At 39.7% G+C, this 19,364-nt stretch overlaps 1 protein-coding gene across 1 annotated transcript in view; it reads right to left on the bottom strand.

Annotated features, from left to right (window-relative positions):
* Nucleotides 1–19,364, bottom strand: part of utrn (utrophin) — a 215,888-nt gene that overhangs the window by 155,144 nt on the left and 41,380 nt on the right. The window contains exons 25-47 of the mRNA XM_084737221.1: nucleotides 19,079–19,249; nucleotides 18,773–18,964; nucleotides 17,937–18,071; nucleotides 16,044–16,193; nucleotides 14,858–15,019; nucleotides 14,503–14,634; nucleotides 13,975–14,148; nucleotides 13,212–13,367; nucleotides 12,906–13,076; nucleotides 11,995–12,174; nucleotides 11,139–11,267; nucleotides 9,806–9,976; nucleotides 9,573–9,653; nucleotides 9,191–9,352; nucleotides 8,321–8,458; nucleotides 8,079–8,171; nucleotides 7,713–7,883; nucleotides 6,810–6,982; nucleotides 4,315–4,465; nucleotides 3,123–3,298; nucleotides 1,316–1,451; nucleotides 673–822; nucleotides 403–555 (exon numbers count right to left, since the gene is read on the bottom strand). Of these exons, the coding sequence (XP_084593347.1) occupies nucleotides 403–555; nucleotides 673–822; nucleotides 1,316–1,451; nucleotides 3,123–3,298; nucleotides 4,315–4,465; nucleotides 6,810–6,982; nucleotides 7,713–7,883; nucleotides 8,079–8,171; nucleotides 8,321–8,458; nucleotides 9,191–9,352; nucleotides 9,573–9,653; nucleotides 9,806–9,976; nucleotides 11,139–11,267; nucleotides 11,995–12,174; nucleotides 12,906–13,076; nucleotides 13,212–13,367; nucleotides 13,975–14,148; nucleotides 14,503–14,634; nucleotides 14,858–15,019; nucleotides 16,044–16,193; nucleotides 17,937–18,071; nucleotides 18,773–18,964; nucleotides 19,079–19,249 (3,507 nt within the window). The remainder of the gene's footprint in view (nucleotides 1–402; nucleotides 556–672; nucleotides 823–1,315; nucleotides 1,452–3,122; nucleotides 3,299–4,314; nucleotides 4,466–6,809; nucleotides 6,983–7,712; nucleotides 7,884–8,078; nucleotides 8,172–8,320; nucleotides 8,459–9,190; nucleotides 9,353–9,572; nucleotides 9,654–9,805; nucleotides 9,977–11,138; nucleotides 11,268–11,994; nucleotides 12,175–12,905; nucleotides 13,077–13,211; nucleotides 13,368–13,974; nucleotides 14,149–14,502; nucleotides 14,635–14,857; nucleotides 15,020–16,043; nucleotides 16,194–17,936; nucleotides 18,072–18,772; nucleotides 18,965–19,078; nucleotides 19,250–19,364) is intronic.

The raw sequence follows: 19,364 nt of genomic DNA, 5'->3' as shown, positions 1-19,364 counted from the left end.
TGCAACAGGTAAGAACTCATTTTAAAGGGACAGTTCGAATTAACTTGAAATAGGGTTTTTTGAGGTACTGATCAACAGTCGATGTATTACCTACAGTAGATGGTGGTTGACACACACAATTTGGAGAAATAAAGGGGTCAAAATCTTCTAAATATAGTGTACACTTAAACTGATATTGATTTTCCTTAAGGCGTGCCTTTTTTAAGTAGCATTTTGCTCCTGATGGTCGCTTGCATGCATGTCAACCACCATCCACTGTAGGGAATACACTGACTATCAATAAGTACCTCATACAACCCCATTTAAAATAATCAGTACTATCTCTTTAAGCACCATAGTTTGTGTTTATGATGAACAGATTTCCACAGAAGTCAGAAGTCTTAATGTATTCAAATGACCTACTTGTGCTTGGCCAGGGTTCAGACCTCTGGTAATGATTGTCTGGTGTGTGACAACAACCCAGTCAGTGAGTCTGTTCATCCTGTCCTGGAACTGGGCGTGACTTTGCAGGTTGGCCTCCACCTCCCCCACTTTGTCCAACAACTCATGGGTCACCTTCAGGGGAAAGAAAGATTTAAAGAAGAGTGGAGGATGGATTGAGGCAGCAGCGTAGCAGGGAGGACAGGGGATGTTGTGGCTGTCAAAATATTGTAAAACAGGGTGTCCTGGTACCTTGCTCCAGTTGAGGTTGATGGCTCTGAGTTTGCCAACATGTTGGTCTCTGCTCTGAGGGTTCACACTCGGACTGGCCAGGATCTGAGGGGCGTGCTTGTTAAGCCATCCGAGACGTTCATTCTGTGCATCCATTTCTTCTGCAAGGGCCTGCGAGGAAAAAAAAAGCACTGACTCCAGATTCCACAAAGGCGATTTGATTTGATGAATTGACGAAAGACAGTAAAATAAAGTAGGAGAAATCAAGAAGTTGCAGCCACATAATATTATTCATTTTACTTTTTTCACAGTGTGTGTTTTTACAAAGCAAAAGTCTGGCTTAGGTCGTCGCCAGGAAGAAATGAAGACAGAACGAGCGATTGTACTTCCTTCAACAAAAATGCATCTTTCAAAACAAGAGATGTGAGAGTTTGCTTCTTCTTGCGTACTTTTGCTGAGTTTGTCAGGTTTTTCTTTTGATTGAGATACAGAGGGCAACTTGTGGGTACAGTGAAGCAAACAAAGAACAAAAGGAAAATGCAACACAGTGGGAGCTGACCATAAAAATAACTGAATCCAGTCTACTGAGCACTGGAGCAGAAATAGAACTCTCTGCACTCCCCTGAATCGCACTAACTTTAGCAGGATTTGAGCCTCGCTGTACCTTCAGTTCTTTGAGGTTTCTGTCAGTGGCAGTGACGGGTAAGGAGCTGACAGCATTTTCTGCCTGCTCCAGCCACACAGCCAGCTCATCGCGTCTTCTCACCAGCTCTGACAGGGCCGGGTCTCCTCCAGCCAGCCTGCACACACACACACACAAAAACACAGACACATACATTATGTCTTAAGATTAGGATCTCAATTTCCCACAGGTTGCAGGCCTAATCCTAAAATTTACATTTAAATTACTGTTACAGACTGATTGACCACACTGATAATGTTAACCTGCCAAACACTGATAAAGAAACAAAGAAACTGTCGGTGATGGAGAAGCAGCACTAAACTCTGTGCTACATTATACTGTAAAACCAAATATTATATAGTCAAGACACAGCAATATTTATTGCTTGTGTCAAAAGCCACTTTTGACCACATCAGAGGTGGTAGGTAACACAGTACAAATACTTTGTTAGTGTACTTTCAGTTCTCAGGTATCTGTACTTTACTTGATTATTATTATTTATTTATTTATTTATTTTTGGACAAATCCTTACTTTTACTCCCTTCATTTTAACACAAATATCTGTAATCTCTGCTTCTTACACTTTGAAAACAGGCTAATTATTTTAGTTATAATGCATTTGAGGGGAATTATTAATTACTTTTATTTTGTGTCATTCTGTGTTGCCTTCTCAACATCAAGACTGATTTCAATGTAAATGGATGGGACAATAACCCAGAGAAAAGACGATTCCTTGGTGTATCCATCAGTACAAATCACACATTGGAACAGTGTGTTGGGACAAGATGAAAAACAACATAAAGACATAACAAGACAAAAAAAAACAGCATAAAAGATATAACACTAATTCAGGAACGTGTGTACTTTTGCCACCTCTGGATCACATCTCCTGAATCTCAACCCACATGTGATGTAGCATCAGTGATCGAGGAAGTATTCAGATCTTTTAATTAAGTAAAAGTACTAATACCATGCTGTAAAAATACTCTGTCACAAGTAAAACTGACAATATTACTGAAGTAAAAGTATCTAAGTATAATTGGGAAAATGTACGTAATGAATTGAAAGTAAAAGTAAAAGTACTCAATGCATTATACATCACACCATTTGATTATTACTATTCATGCATTAACAAACTGCTGTAGTTGGTTGAAGTGGAGCTCATACTGAACAATTTTACATAAGACTGCCACTAATGACTATTTTCATTATAGATCAATCTGCTGATTACTTTCTCCATTAATTGGCTGTTTGTTTTACTGAATCTGAAAAAAGTGAAGAATTCCATTACTTCAAGCATAAAGTGGGTTTCGGGGTGCTTGTTTTGTCAACCAAAAAAACCCAAACTCAAATTAATTTTCTGTGAATTAATTTGATTTGGTTTGACTCATTTATTTTGAACATTTCAAAAACAATAATAATATCAAAATATACAAGCAGAAAAAAGACAAAAACAAAGTAAATATTCAAAAGATTTTCAATGAGCAAATACATGACATTTTATGTCCAAAACAAAATAGAAAGAAGCTACATGCTTGTCTATTCCTGCCTCTAGTCTGATTAATCGCCTAATTTCTTTTTTATTTATGTCAAAAATCTTACTAAAGTGGTCTAATAATTGTAGTGGTAAGTACAGTATTACTACAAAGTACAAAATTTATTTCTGAAATGTAGTGGATTAAAATCAGAACGTGACATGGAAAGAAAATTGAGTTCAGTCCTTCAGTAAATATACTTAGTTAAAACCCACCTCTATGCAGCATCCTGTGTGTTTCTGAAAATATGTTACCTGCGCTGTCTCTCCAGCACCTGGCGGTTGACAGCTCTCCAACGCTGACTGAGGGTGTCTAGTTTCTCTTCAAGCAGGGACCCGTCAGGGGATGACAGCTGCCCAATTATCTGCTCTCCAGTGCGGGTCAGTACGGCCAGGACGGGCTGGTGGCTTGCAAGACCTTCCTCCAGCTCCTAAAATACATATAAAGGAATGACAGTGAGCGTGACGGACAGAGAGGGAGGTAAAACACAAAACAGGTGGAATCGGGGATCAATCAAACAGCATAAGCTGAATCACTCAGGGCCAAATCCTCCTGCTCAAGTCCATCTCTCAGAGCAAATCTCTGATTGACACATTGGCATGATTTGTGGCACATGAAGATTTAAGCTGCCAAATCTCTACTTCCACTGAGAGAGATTTAACGTGCCAAGACAGATCGGTAAAGTAGAGTGAGTGATTGTAAAGTCCGCTAAAGGGTGAGTCAGCTAATTGATCTCTCAATTCCCATCCACTTGATCCCTTCATCTCATTCTCAGCCACTGTGAAAACATGTAAAAGAGCTGGACAGATGGAGCGGAGTTCGAACTTTGCAAATCACACTGATAAAAGGTGTTAATGGTGATGGTTCTGTCAGCAATAATGCAGCAGCTTCAGAGAATTTAAGTCCCCTTGGAAATGAAATAACTGCTTTAGTAATCAAACAAAGCAAAATTAGAGACCCCCTTCCCATCACCCTCTTCTTCAGTTCGTTTCTCTCCATTTCTCGCTCTGCATAATGAACAGTTAGATGTGCAGTGTGTTTGTTTAGCAGGTACAGACTAGCACCAGTTGTTTCCCTTGGGGAGCAAAATGCAATTATCTTCCGTCTAACGTTTCCAACCATATAGCTGCTTATATTTCAGACATATTACTTGTGCATACTGGGAAGGTAATAATTTTGCTTTGAGCTTGTAAACATATGGTAACATATGAGTCTTTATCTGACTAATTAGTGTTTATAATGATGATGGTGGAATACCATTGAAATTCTTCTATAATGTCAGAGAATTATGTAAAGATATAATTCAGTGCATTCGGCTCTTAGTGAGGGGTGGTTTGACTACATGCACATGTAAAAATCATGTGACATACACAGTAAAAATTCACACACTCTTGCAGAAAACACATTTCTGACCTCCCCGTGCTCCTTCACCCTCCATTCACTGACCTCTTGGTGTTGTCGTGCAGAGTCCAGGTCCAGCTGTCCATCAGGGCCAACACTCTCAGACAGCAGTGTCTCTGTGTCGGTCAGCCACTGGCTGAGGTCATTCATGTCACAGTGGAACTGTCTCCATTCCTCTATGGCGCGGTCAAAAGTCCTGCAGCAGAAAACAAATCAGGAAGGGATCTTCTCCTAGCCAGTATGAACAGGAGGAATGATTACAGCAAAACCTGATGACTGTTTTAGGACAGAACTGAAAAACTGAAAACTTATCTTTTAACTACTAATCCCCCCCAAAATACTTGCTATTTGTATTTAGTTACTTCCCACCACTAGGTTTCCACCCTCCTTTCCTATCTGCTAAAGTATAGTAGAACACCTGCAAAAGGGAAGTAGTGTATGTACATGAGAAAGCTGAGCTTGGTTAAAATGTGAAAAATGTGCTCAACAATAAATTGCATGCTGGTGTGTATGTGTGTGTGTCACAGTACCTATGATTAATTATTCTGATGTTTGTGTGTGGATAGGCATTTCTTTTCATGTAAATTTTCTTTGTTGTCAATATTCTGTTGTGCATAAAGCACTGTTTCTTTTGTCCAACTAAACAACAAACATGCAAATGCAAATCTCCACACTGTGAAAGTTAATATTTATGTGGAAATCAATTTCTTTAATAAAGTGAACCAGATACTAATGCAGACAATTTCTCAGCATACTCTCTATGAGTCTTCTTCTTCTTCAACCTAAAGTTTACTTCCTTTCGTAGAGTTCTTCATTTGAACGATAGTGAATGGAGGACAGGGGATTTGGCTTTGACCAGTTACAAATATTTTCCAAGTTGGCCAAGTAAGCTAAAAGGAATACTTTGGATTTTTTTTTCATTTGGGTTGTATGAAGTACTTATTTATAGTCAGTGTATTACCTACAGTAGATGGTGGTTGCCCCCAGTTTGAAGAAGCAGTACCAGAGTAGGAAGTTAAGCAAAGTACTGCTGTGGACAGGGTCAACAACAAAATGCATTTTAGCCATCTAAAAAAAAATCAACATTAATTTAAGTGTACTATTTAAAATAGTTTCACCATTTTACAGACAGCCTTTTCCATCAAGAAACCACTATTATATGAAGCACACACCGCTCTCTCCAAAGCTACCAGACTCCTTCGGAGTTGCTGTCTCGATCAGTTAGTTTGTTTGTATTATTGTGTGACTCTGGCGAATCTGAACTAACCCCTCAAAACATCAGAGTCACACTATGACACAAACAAACCAACTAATCGAGGCAACTGATCGAGCGATAAACTTCTCTCTGATGGCTTTAGAGAGAGCATTATTTGGCTTTAATAACACTGGTTCGGACGAGGCTGTCTGATAAAATAAATAAATAAATTATATAGGTAAAAATAAATATTTAAAATACAAAGTACACCTTAACTGATATGGACTTTTTAGGTGGTTAAAATAGTTTTACTAATGACTTATCCAAACTGGGGACATGCCCACTACCATCTACTGCGGATAAGACATTGACTATGGATAAATAATTTGCACAATGCCTCTTCAAAAAATCCAAACTTTTCCTTTAATGTAGAACAGGATAAGAAATAAAGGATTCTGGTCTCTATGGTATAATCGAGTTTACCCACTGGGAAATTTCGTTTACGATAAGGAAAAATGACACAGGTGACCTCTATTAAACACCAGAAAATGTCATAACAATCAGGAACCTCTGACAGCACTGGAAAGTTCACAGAGACACTATTGAATAAATCAGCATTGAGCGAGAGGCTGATTACTTAAAAGGCCTAATGCAATAAAACAGATCTTTATCGCGCTGATGGTCTGCAGGAGGGCTATTTCCTCCTACAGCGTCATTCAGAGCACAACAAATCTGATCAGAGAGACGAGGTGAGGAAATGAGTTTTAGATGAGCAATTTTACACAATACTCAATTCTTTTGATTTCTAATGATGCCTAGAGGTTATTGTTATTGCAGACAGAGAGCCTCTGCATTTGTGTGCAATCTTCAAAATTAGCTTACAAGTTTATTCTAGCATGTGCACATACTGTGCTCAGCAAATGTTGTCTGTTTACGCCCAAGGATCTGTGTTGATGGTAGTCAAGGTCATTCAGTGTGTGTGTGTCTGTGTGTCACTAAGTGAATGAGTGAGTGAATATGTGAACAGACATGAGATTGTTTATGCCTAAGGAATTGTTTTGATAGTAATCAAGGTCAGTGTGTGTGTGTGTAGGGTGCTCGATTGTGTGCCCTGGTCTATCTCTTTATCTGTTCCTGCTGTCTCCTGACTAGCAGACAGCTGGCATTTAATGTCCCTGCAGCTTCGACCACATATTCTGACACACACATTCACATCTGAAAATAGCAGATGTTTGCCTCTCTCCCCTGTCACAACATTTTCTCTGAAAGACTTATTCAAGTTTGATTCAAAATCTTATTTTTAGTTAAGGAGTGTATGTACAGTGTGATCTACGTGCGCACATACCCCTTGCGGTGGTTGTACATGCGGTTGAGGCGGTCCCACTCGGCGTTGAGCTGTGTGAGGGCGTCTCCAATCTGGGCAACCTCAGCAGGCGAAGCATCTCGAATTGCATCAGGCTGGCGCTCATGAATCCCTGTGACCTGCTCACTGAGACGCTCCAAATTCTCTTTGATATTCTATAAAAAGACAAATGTAAGATGAAGGAAAAAGGACAGCGAGGTGAGACTACGAATTTAAACAGTGGCTAAAAAGCTCCCACAGCAAGTGAGATGTTAAGTGGCAGTACAGAAGAAAATCACATCTCACTTCAACTGTGGCAGCTATATATTTTGCTGATCACCTCTAAAGAAAGGACAGATTTGACCCCCAGACTCACTGAGCTTAGTACTTCATGGTGCTGAGTCAAACATTAAATTCCTACAAAAAAAGACTTCTAGTCAATGTCACTTCCAGCATTATGTAGCATTGCTCACACGAAAATGAGTACTGCAGTCCAATTAGCAAGTTGAAGCCACAGACTGTATATTAAATTGACTGAAATGCTGTTTATTATACAGTCATACAGTCAAGACTCCCTAGGAAAGCTATGACAGGCTGCAGGAACATTGCAGGAGTGCAAGACATGCACAACATCATAAACTGACAACAAGGGATGGTAAGTTCTGGTGTCTAAGTTGATGAGCTGTTTAAAACTGTGAATTCTTTGTCAAAATAAAGTTAAGCCCATTATCCTGAAAACAACGGCCTACTGCTCTAACAAGTGTTTTCTATTATATAATTTGTGGAAAACTGCTATACAACTCCTATACAAAGCAAATACCATACAACACCAGCTACCTTTTTTTGTGACATGTTTACAATGACAATTTTTGACTAAGCAGCTTGGTTATATGAGTGATGACCCACCCTCAGCGTGTCCTCCTGGCTGGAAAAGTCCTCGTAGAGCCCACCGCTGAGCTCAGAGGAGTTCAGAAGCAGCTCGTTGTCAGCCATGGCGAGAAGCACTTTGTTGATGTCCAACAGGTAGTCAGAGGGACTCAGTGAAGGAACACTGCTACGCTCTGCTGAAGACATCTCCTGCACCACATGGGAGCAGCAAAAGAACACAGGGCAGAAGGAAGTGAGAGGAAAACTCAATTAACACCCATTGTGCCACATGATAATGTCCCACTATGCTAAACTAACATTACAGTCAATGCAATACAGCACTTCAAGAGACATGTGTATGTTCTGTGCACAGAACATGTGTTTATGCATATGTGGATCCCTCACCTCGACTGCAAACTCTCTCGTCTGCTCTGAGAAAGTGTGAGAAGACGACTCCACAGAAACTTCCACCTGCCTGATTCGTAGCACCCTCAACTCCTAAAGCCAAGGCAAATACACACACATTGACCAAACTGAAACAGCGCAAAACGGACAAAAACTGTAACAAATGGCTACATTTTCTGATCATGAAAAACATTCCCACACAAGCCTTGCTTAAGGAAGACATATGTTCTGTTGCATCTCACCCTGTGAGCAGAATATTGGCTCTGCAGCCGGAGCAACAGAAGTCTCAACTCCTCCCTCTGGCCCTCATCTGAAGTTTGCTGCAGCAGCTCTTCGCCTCTTCTCAGCAAGTCTTCCACATTGGCTTTCTCCTCATCCATCTGGTGCAGAGAAACAGATGGGTTAAATGAGGAGATTGATCATTTAAACTACAAGAGTCTTCAACACATGTTATACCTATCTACCATTTCAGTTAGCAAAGAAAAGAAGAACTTACACAGCAGAAACTGACATTAGCTGGAAGTTGCCCTTTTAAAGAAACAAGAAGCTACTGGAAGTAGAAACACTGTAGATACTTCTCAGAAAAATGCTGTTTAAACCACAATAAGAGCCTTCTGACTGGCACACTGACCTTGCTTTGGACTTGTCAGGTTTGTTCAGGCAGAGTGTTTAACGTCATAAACCTTGATAACACAGCTTGAATTCCAGACTTGTTAGGCCTTGAAACACCAAATCTAAACTTGTCTTATCAGGTGGCAGTTTTATATAGCCTGTGGCCTGGCATAAACCTCATAAAACTTCAGAAAGGGAATAATAAGCAACCTGGGGCAATTTACTGTGTATGTTTTCAAATTTCTCTGGAAAATTGCTACAGATGCATAACTTATGTGTCATTTCCCATTTCCCAATCTGCAGTACTGTACTCTATATTTAGGGCTCTTTTTTAACATTGCAATGACTACTTTACTGCTCAGGCCTCGATTATGTGAATCTTGTAATATAGCTATAATCATCAATCACCATTATTGTGAGTACTGCTTCTTTGAAAGTTTTAAATATTAAATGAAAATGCAACAAAAGGACACAATTGAAAGGTGACCTTCTGTACTGACCTTGTCATCGTCAAGGAGGTTTGCTGGGTCCTGCTGCTGCTGCAGAGCATTCAGTCTGTCCTGGAGCTCTGCCTGAAGGTGCTTCACCTCACTGAGGACCGCAGACTCTGCAGGACGACTTTGACTCTGACTCTCTACTCGGATCTCCTGGCTGTGAACAACCTGATGAGAGCAAAATACACCTCAGGTCAAAACAGGTATGAAAAATGTATTTCTTTGACTGCACACTCAAAGATAGTTCTCAGCCGTGATAAACATCAGTAAATAGAGCCTTGTAGTATTTTCTCCAGAAATTCGTGATGCAATGAATTGTGTCCCCTTGTCAATGGTAAAGTAGCTGCTGTGAACATTTTTCTTTAAGATGTGATTTAATTGTCCTCACAGTTTGTACTGCTGTTTCCTGTAGCTGCTGAGGTACCTGCTGGGTCAAGTCAACACCACCAGACTCCAGACTGGTCATCATCTGAAAGCCAAAAGACAAGAAAAAGATGGAGTTACTGTACAGACCATATTACATGCTTTATATTTGAGAGTTTGACCTTTGTTGGATTAAATTCCTCACTGAATGCACATTAATGACGGTGTTAAGGAACACTGGCTTGTTTGATTTTGTACCTGGGCAGTTTTGATGTGTTGGGAGACTTTGTTGAAGTTACAGTTGAGCTCAGCCAGTTTGGGCTCCACCACATCTCTGCAGGCGGGCCCCCTGCTGGTCATCAGGATAATGGCCTGGTCCTTCACGTTGTCCACACGCAGACTGATGTCCTCCAGCTCCTCGAGCATGCGCTGAGGACAGACGGCAGAGTAGCTGGTCATCCATTTATCTGTCAGTTTATACTATCAGCCTCTCTCAGACTGGATGGCAGTGTAGCCTTGGTGCAGACCTAAGAGCTAAGTACAGCATGTTCTGATCAAGGTTAGCAGGCCCAGACACCAACTGGCATTTAGTGAAAACTTTCAGATGCCGTGGCGAGAGGAAGGGAAGGGTTAAGAATTGAATATGACAGCGGCATAAATTATTTGACGTTACCATAAAAGGCTCAGCCTCTCCTCTTTCCTCATTTTGTCATTTAGCCTCCTATTTCCCCTCCTTCAACAAAACTCTCATTGTCCCAAACCCAATTACCTCTCACTCTCTTTTTTATTCCATTTGGTGATGCATGGTGAAGTTGGGCACTTGTATCTGTTTATTTAACTACTTTCAATTTCCTTTTAACATCTGCAGTAAAGTTATGCTCAGTTATGCTCAAAGACATAAAACAAGAATATAAGTCTTTAGCAAAACTTTTTAAAAAGTTTAAATATTTGTTATTTTATGTCCCTTTACTGCATGATATTTCCCAGTTTTTACTTGAAATTATAGTGTTCATCTCCAGTTCCCATTTTTCCTTTATATCCAAACTGTTACCCATTAGTGTTTCTTGTAATATCTTGTATATATGCAATATGATCTTCTTTTTGAAAGTCCCTTTAATTGGATGTTGGGCACTTATTGCTAAGAACTAGATGAAAAACTTCTGATACTGTCCAATATGAATGCTTATTTAAAATCCCAATTTCAACCAACCATAAAAATGTTTTTGTTGCAACAGTGGATGATCCAAAATGAGACATTTAGCATTCAAGTTTCTCCATGCCACAAGGTAACAGGAGGGGATTTTCTTGATGGATTCTAGTCAAATGCATTTCCTTGCCAGAGGCAGTGATTTCCATAAAGAGATTCTAAACCATTATTACATACTTTAAATCTAATCATGGCCATTTCCTAAATATTTTCACACCTTATAGCAAATAAAAAATAGTATAAACTGATAACTGATGATAATATGGAAAAAGACAGACTGGGAACCTCATAGGTTTTAACTATTATTTATGTTCCAGATGCACTCTCTCTTCACTTTAGGGCCATTTTCCCTTTAGTCACACTTATGTTTTCTCTCTGTCTTACCTTTACCACCTTTTCCCTCTCCATCGGGGCCAGCCGCTCAGCCTCGTCCAGGTGGATCTGCGTCTGGTAGAGCCAGGTGCTGATGTGAGCCAAGTTCTCATCAAAGATTTCCACTTCGTTCTGGTGACTCTGCACACATACAACAAAAAAAACAAAGGCTTAGTGTTCCCATTAGGAAACAAAAACATGATTAACTGTTAAAAGGCCCGCCTGTTTTCCCCATTTTCTACTCCATCTAAAACAAAAACTTTTAATGATTCTCTGAGTTTTCCATAATCTGTACATGCGAGATTACAAGAAGAAACACTTCTTAGTCTTTTGTTCAAACAATAACATATTTTTATTGAAGAGGTGATTTGCATGTCCTTGTTTTCTTCTCAATTTGAAGTTCAGTAATTTGTCTAGCTTCTGCAATCACTTGATTTCCAGCATAATGAGGAAATGTTTAATTTGAGTTGTAAAACATTCAACAAAATAACCTTGTAATGTATTTTTAATCTTTTCAAGGCTGCGAAAAACAACTTTCAAATTCAATGAACTTTTTAGAATTTCAAAACTCAAACATGTGTGCATAAATTATTCCAACTCATTTGATATGTCTCATAATGCAATATTAATTGAAAGAATTACCCAGACAAATTCCATGCTAAAAGGCAGGTAAGACAAAAAAACATTTATCCCCTCAAGGGTAGCATTTGTTCGCTTGCAAATGATGCAAGTAAAAAGTCTTGTTTAAGCATCTAACTATAAAAAACTTAAAGCAGGTGGGAGAATCTACTTACTCAGAGAACATTAAATAAACAACACAGCAAACCTTTATTTATTCAGCCTTACTGTATGAAATATTTGCACTCACCAGCACAGCGCTGAGCCAGTCCTCGGTCCAGGTGCGGACGCGGCTCCAGGCTTCATTGAGGCCACAAAGTTTGTCCTCCAGCTGAGCCTCGCTGCCCTCCACCAGAGTCTGCAGACCAGCGCTGGTCTCCATCAGGCTGGACAGCTCCGTCTTACGACGCTCCGACTCCTTCAACAGGCCCTGGTAAGTAATTTATAGTAGGTTAAACAGGTTCATGCGATGTCCTCTGTGTTTCAATAGTTTGTGCCATATCAGCTGTTGTTGTATTGAGTGTACAATATATACACATACACAGTTATACACCCCAAAATAAAGCATGGATTACAGACAGGATGAACTAAAAATAACAGCCTGCATTTACATCACAACACCCAAAATGGAGGTCAGTATGTACACAGTATCTATTCAACTTCTCATCATTCATAATAGACTGTTTCAAACTATCTTCAAAGGTAGATACAGAGAGTTTGATGTTATTAGGATCATCACATTGTCTTTCTGCTCCACCTACTGGCCAGCAGCGGAACCAGTCACTTTATCTGTATAGCACCATTCACACAGATTTAATGCAATTCAGAGTGCTTAACAGATAACTGACAAGCCAACAAAAAGACAACAACAAGAACAAGTTTAAACTGTAATAGAGTATATTACCAGTAAAAACTAAAGATGAAATAGAGAAAACAAACAAGGAATAAAGCTGTTGACAAAAAAATAGATCTAAAAGTAATATTGATAATATAGTGTTAAATAAAAACTTGATGAAAAAGTATATAAAATAAATTTAAAAAGAAAACAAAAGGATAAAAAAAACATTAATGATATAATTTACTACCACAGAGACAGTTAATGTATAAGAAACTTCTGCTCCTGCTCAAGAGATCTGATAAAAGGTTTGGACAGTTACTCACATTAGCCCATGCAATCTCAGCATCGATGTCAGCCGGCATGTCTCCACAGCTGTTCTTCTGCTGGAGCTGAGCCTCATTCGTGGTCAGCCACTCCTGCAGGGCGGCGCTCTCCTTCTGGAACTTTTGAGACAGGGACAAAGCTTTTTCCAGGTCCTGCTTGCCCTCCGTTACCTGTAAAGTGAGGGAAAATGAGGGGTCTTAAACTGGTCACAGAGACTTTGAACGTTTCTTAGAATCTAAAATAAGCTGCGTTGTGGAACATGGTGACTTCATTTGCTTCAAAAAATTCCCCAAAAAATAAGTTACCTGTGCCCCCAGGTCATTGTAGAGCAGTTTGAGAGCAGTGAGCTGTTCATCCATAGCCTTGGGGTTTTCTGTCTGCTGTTTCTGGACAATTTGTCGACCTGTCTTTATCACCGTCTCCACCTCCAGCTTCACCTCACTCAGCAACTTGTAAAGTTTCTAGAAATAAGAAAAAAAAAAGAAAATGAGTCTACAAGCCAGTGGGAAATATGTATTTTCGATACACTGTTTGTGTCTGCATTAATAGCTAAGTTGCTAGATTTTGGTGTTTATATATCCTCATATCAGTGGTTTTCAAACTGCAAGCGTGTGAGTGTTCATGTCCATGCATATTAGCCTCAAGAGCACATATAATCACTCCTATCACCTTGTAGAGATTTATTTTTATTTACAAATGCCAGATAAAATTTGACTATATTAGTCATGAAATGTTAATTAACAAAATAATTAAAGATTCAATTGAAACTTTGTAAAATTACAACAAGAGTAGCAACACAGCCATTTAAACCAGGGACGTCACAAAATTACAAATGTGAAAATGGAAGTGGAAAAAGGAACAGACACTAATGTTCACCATCCAGCGACTGTATGAACGGCAAAAACTCTGCTTTGAATTAAAAAACAAAAAAAAACAAAAACACTGCTTTAAATAATCTGACATCTTGCTTAACATTTGTGCACACGCATGCACACAGAACAGTTCATGCAATGAGCAACGGATAAACCATCCATGTAAAAGAGAGACTGAGAAAGTTGCAGCTCTCACCATGCAACCAGTGAGGTGGGACTGGATTTTTTCCGGGTCCACATCCCCGACATCAAGAATGTGCAGCTCAGCCTTGGCACCGTCCAGCACCCTCTTACAGTCCAACATGCGCTGCTCAAAGTTAGCTGGCTTCTGGAACAGTTGGTACTTTGTGGAGATCTCCCTCAGTTTCCTCTGCAGTCATTGAAGGGAGAAGTTATAAAAGAGTTATAAACATCTATACAGTTAACACAAACACACTTCTCTAATTATGTGGTCATGATTTAGTATTTTTCCACTCTTTTAAATGTGAAAAACAAAAACATGAAGATAATATAAGACATATTTAATGAGAATCTTTAAACTAGTAAAGCCTTAATTAAGTATGAGTAAAGTTTGACACATATCATCAATGCTCGACAGAAGAAAAATCTGTTTAAATGTTTCTAGGATTCATTTTAAGGTCATGATTATGGCGTCAGGAGGAAAGGCCAGTCTTGACATCTGTTCCTGCAGTTCCTAACGTTCTCCAGTAGGAGGCAGTGTTACCTGTAGCTGGTCCAGCATGGTCCCACCTCGAGCAGCTTTACCATCAGTGGTGGGGGGAGGCAAGTTGGCCACGTTCCTCCTCCTCATCTCTTCGACTGTCACCTCGTGGGCTGCGATCTCTGCCCCGATGGTCTGAAGGCAAAGTGGAAATGAACACATGCCCCGTGAGTATATGAACACTCACACAGACAATATCTTAATTCTGTTCCAAAGGCTTCAAGATGAAGGGAGAGCCTTCAGACAAATGAGATGATACTGCATGAATTAAGAGCCATCAAGTTTGGATGTTTTACATCTTGTCTGGTAACCCCTCTGTATGTGAGAGTGTGCGCTGTTGTGCACACGTGTGCAGTACCTGCGCCTCTTGTGGGAGCTGGAAGGCGTCGATGCGGTCAGTGAGGTAGGAGGTCAGTGTGTGGTCCAGCTGGCTCAGAGACTCCTGCAGTGTTTGGAGCGCCTGTTCGTTCTCCTTCAGAGTCTGCAGCTGCTGCTCAAGGCTGATCTGCCTGTTCACCGCCTGGAGGACATCAAGTCATGAGTTTGAAAGTTTCACCGTCAAGGATGTCAATATTCTGATATTAAAGATTTATGTAACTAAGGGTAAGTTCAGATCCCAAATTGTAGATGGAAAAGACTGAATAATAGCTGGTACACTGAGTTTGGATTTTTTGAAGCAGGGTCGTATGAGGTACTTATCCCTAGTCAGAGAATTACTACAGTATCACCCCCAGTACACAATGTATTGTTATGGACAGTGTTAGCAGCAAAATGTATTTTAGTCACCTAAAAAACAACCATCTAAAAGAATTATATCACATGTGAATTCCTGTTGGAAAAGGCTGTCTGACAGTAAAGTGGTAAAAATATTCAAAATACAGAATACAGCTGATATTGAATTTTTTTAGGTGGCTAAAATACATTTTGCTGCTGATCGTGTCCACAGCAGTAAATTGCTTAGCTTCCAATATTGGGGCTCCTGCTGCTTCTCCTGGGGAACTGGGGGCGCGCTGACCACTATCTACTGTAGGTAATATACTGACTACAGATAAGTACCCCATACAACCCCACTTCAAAAAAATCTTAACTCTCACTTTCACAGTTCCACTCAGCAATGTAAATGTCCACCTCTTTCTGTTGTCACTCATCAAGCAAATGCAAAGAGAGCACCAAATACTTAAAGATGCTTATAAATATACCTTTTTCCAAGTGAAAAATTATAAAAATAAATGTTGAGCTTATAAAGTATAACATTTAGTGAACATATAAGTATTTGATTATCTTTAATATAAATATGATAAAACGTAAATGTGGTAACATTATCAACTGGTGACTGCCTATGGCTGTGTTTGGAGCAAATGACAGAATGTCATATTTGCTAAGAAGATAATGAAATACAAATTTCACAGTAAAAGATGATACAAAGGTCTAAATTTACTAAAAAAAAAAAAAAATCCAAACATGACACATAATGGATGCCTTTTTCCTACAGAAACAATCGCACGCATCCCACATTTGCTTACACACAAAGACAAGGTCCTGACCTGGTGGTTGAGCTGTTCGTAACGGGAATTGAAGGCCTCTAGTTTTTCGCTAATGAGTTCGTCCAGTATGCCCCCGTCTATCAGCGTCTGACCCAGCTCTCTGATTTGTGTCCGGTTGTCCCCAGGGTGCCGAAGCGCACTCTCCAAAGACTGGTGGTGAACGGAGAGATGGACAGAAGGGTAAGTCTATGAGTTAAGAATCAGAAAAAGCAAGCAAAAGGGAAGGGAAGGAAGTGAGAGCGAGGAGACAATAAAAAAGCCACAACAAAGATCGAGAAAGATAAACTGCTTCACAATTCCAAAAATTTGCCACAGAAGCTAGAAAAAAGAGCAAAAATGAAAAAAACGTTGACCAAAGCTAGAAACCAAAGAACACCAGAAAGAAAAAGAATCCAGTAAATTAGAGAAAAACTCATGTGTGTGTATGTGTGTGAAAGATTGAGAAAGTAGCTGAGCAGACAGATGGAGTGCAGATGCAGAAATTGCTGCGTTGGGTGTGTCAGATGGAGGCAAACTGAAAAAAGATGATAACTGAACGAGAAATGAGAGAGTGAGAGAGAAGCTTGTCGAGTGGCGGCACTTGTTTGGACCCAACAGTCATTGTTAACGTGGGGTCATTAAATATGCTTTCCCTTCCCAGAGGTAATGGACAGAGAGAGAGACAGAGAGAGACAGCATGATCCCTCCAGAGGGGTGAGTCTGATTAAGAAACTGGGAGAATGGGAAGGGTGAGGGGTGCAAGAGGGAGGTTTAGAGATATGCAGAGGGAGAGAGAGAGACGGGAAAAAAATAGCTAAAAACACATAAGGACAAAGAGGAGAAGGGTTGTCTTCAAGGGTCTTCAATTTCCTTCATCACTATGCAATGTTACAGAAGCTGCACTGTGATTAAAGTGAGTTTGACAGTGGTGCTGCAGGCAGTCTACAGATATAGCAACAGAGCAAGACAAAGCAGGAGATATTTGGAAGACAAAGTCAAAGACAATGAGGACAATGAGGTTATTAACTGAGAGAGAACATTAAATGGATGGTTTGGTTTATGAAAAACTATTTTTTCTACTTACACAGTCTCAGACTAAAACACATTTTATGGGTCTTAGCTGACTAAATCATTGAGTGACTGTTGCATAAACCAGCTCTCAAATGCAATGCAGGTACAAGTTAAGTACAGAATAAAACAACTCTAAACATATACAAAGATGGATAGCTGGTCTGTCAAACTAAACAATTTATTATTTATATATTCATGAAGTAACTCATTTGTACAAGTAAGAATAAGCAAGAACTAAGCAACTAAGCAGCAGGGATGTACTGAATGTCACAAAGAAAGCACTTGACATAATAAGTGATCCATGTTGTCTGTTGTACCTACAATTTGAACAACTTTCCTTATGGAGGTGCTTTAGACAGCCAAAAGCCACCAAAAATGGATAAAAGAAATCCCTCGCCCCGAGTGCAATAAAATTATTAAATACATACACAGTCAATTGCACACTTGAATTATTAAATACATAGTTAACCGTACAGGACTTCCTCTTTTACCTCAGCCTTTGCTGAATATGTACATGTTTTTTTAAGTAGAATTTCAGCATTTTATGCTCTCTGTAAAAGGCTTGATCATAGTTAAATAAATAACCTTGTATATTTTTGATGTTTGGTATACAACAGTGTCTTGCAATCAGATGTGGCATGGAAAGAAAATGTAATTTCAAACCAACACAGACAGACCAACACACATGGCACAGAATCCATGATAACTTTGACTGTGGGTGAGTAATAAGAATATTAAAGAATTAATATTAATAAAATAATAAAAGTCAAAAGATTAAAGATTAAAGAAAATTAACAGGAGAGAAAAAGAAGAAGAAAAACAGTGAGATGAATTAAACTGTACCTCCAGAGCTTCACTGACGGCCTCAGTGCTCTCTGGTAGGTTTTCAGTAGCTTGGACCTTCTCCCCCAGAGTGTTGAGCCAACTCTGCTCCATATCCAGATACTGAAGCAACTCCATCCAACAGGACCAAACCTCCTACAAAGCAGAGCATACCCCAACACACACACACAGACACAGTCAAAAACATTTAAATACGCTGACAGAAAGTGACAGCTCTATTAAGTATGCCCTCGTTTACAACCTTAAAAGACAATATGAATAAACACTGTGGGGCATTTTTAAAAAACAAAAAACTCCTAGAATAAACTCAAATTAAACTGCAAAACTCTGAGGACAAAGACTAATGGTGACTAATGGACTTCAGGCAAAGAGTATACATGAGCATAAGCACAGCTCAGTGATGTGTGTGACCTTTACCCTGCACAGTCTGGGGGATGATAATCAAGAACAGTGCCCCAAACTATGACTTTACACTCACAGATTAGCTCTGGAAACCAGAATCACCAGTGCCCTTCCAGCTTCTCTCGTTCTTCGCATGAAAATTAACAAAAAGGAGCCACAAAATGACACACTGCATTAACCAACATGTCATTCCATTAGTGAACCATGGGAGTAGCAAGTTAATGGACAAATTGGGCCACTCATGCATAAAATTTGAATTATATTTATGTGAATGTGTGGCACAGCAGCTTTTTATACCACGAAAAGAATTTAACCTTTAACTCAAAACTTTCTTTCGTTTTAAATGAAGCCAATGCAGTTCTTTCAGCAAACTAACAATATTTTTATTAACAAACAAGAAAACCTTTATCTTTTAACCTTTTCCAACACATTACCTCCAAAGTGTGACACTTGCTCTTGAAGCGATCACAGAGCTTGTGGTAGTTGGCGAGTACCCCGTCTAGCTCTGAAGTCAGCTCCTGGCCACTGCCTCCACCAGGGGGCGATGTTCTGGACACCAGCAAGTTGATGCTGTCTTTCAGGATCTTTACCTTCACCTCCTTCTGTAGCACATCCTCTTTCGCCCTCTGTGAGAAGACAACAGCAACATCAGAAGAACAGATATAGACCCACGCGCATATGAAGCACACAGTCAAAACCACTTTGCAAATATCTCCCCAAATGGTTTGATTTTACGTCACCTTCATCTCCTCCAGTGATGCTTCCAGCTCCTCAGGACTCTTGTATTCAAAGTCTCTCATGAGAAACTCCTCATCGACCTGGGCCATCCACTCCTGCATCTCTGCCAAGTCTTTCCTCAGATTCACCTGCCTCTCCCGACTCTCTGCCACACGCTCCTGATGGCTCAGCAGCTGGAGAGAAGCATTAGACATAAGGTTTGGAAGTGAAACAAACAGTAAAGCTGTAAACCTTGTAGATGAATACAGGCACACATACACTTAAAATAAGAAGCCATATTTCTAGTAT

Source organism: Lutjanus erythropterus, chromosome 15 (assembly GCF_056507025.1).
Source record: "Lutjanus erythropterus isolate fLutEry1 chromosome 15, fLutEry1.hap2, whole genome shotgun sequence".
Lineage (NCBI taxonomy): Eukaryota > Metazoa > Chordata > Actinopteri > Lutjaniformes > Lutjanidae > Lutjanus > Lutjanus erythropterus.
Note: the sequence above shows the minus strand (reverse complement) of the source record. Positions and strands in the feature narration are given on the sequence as shown.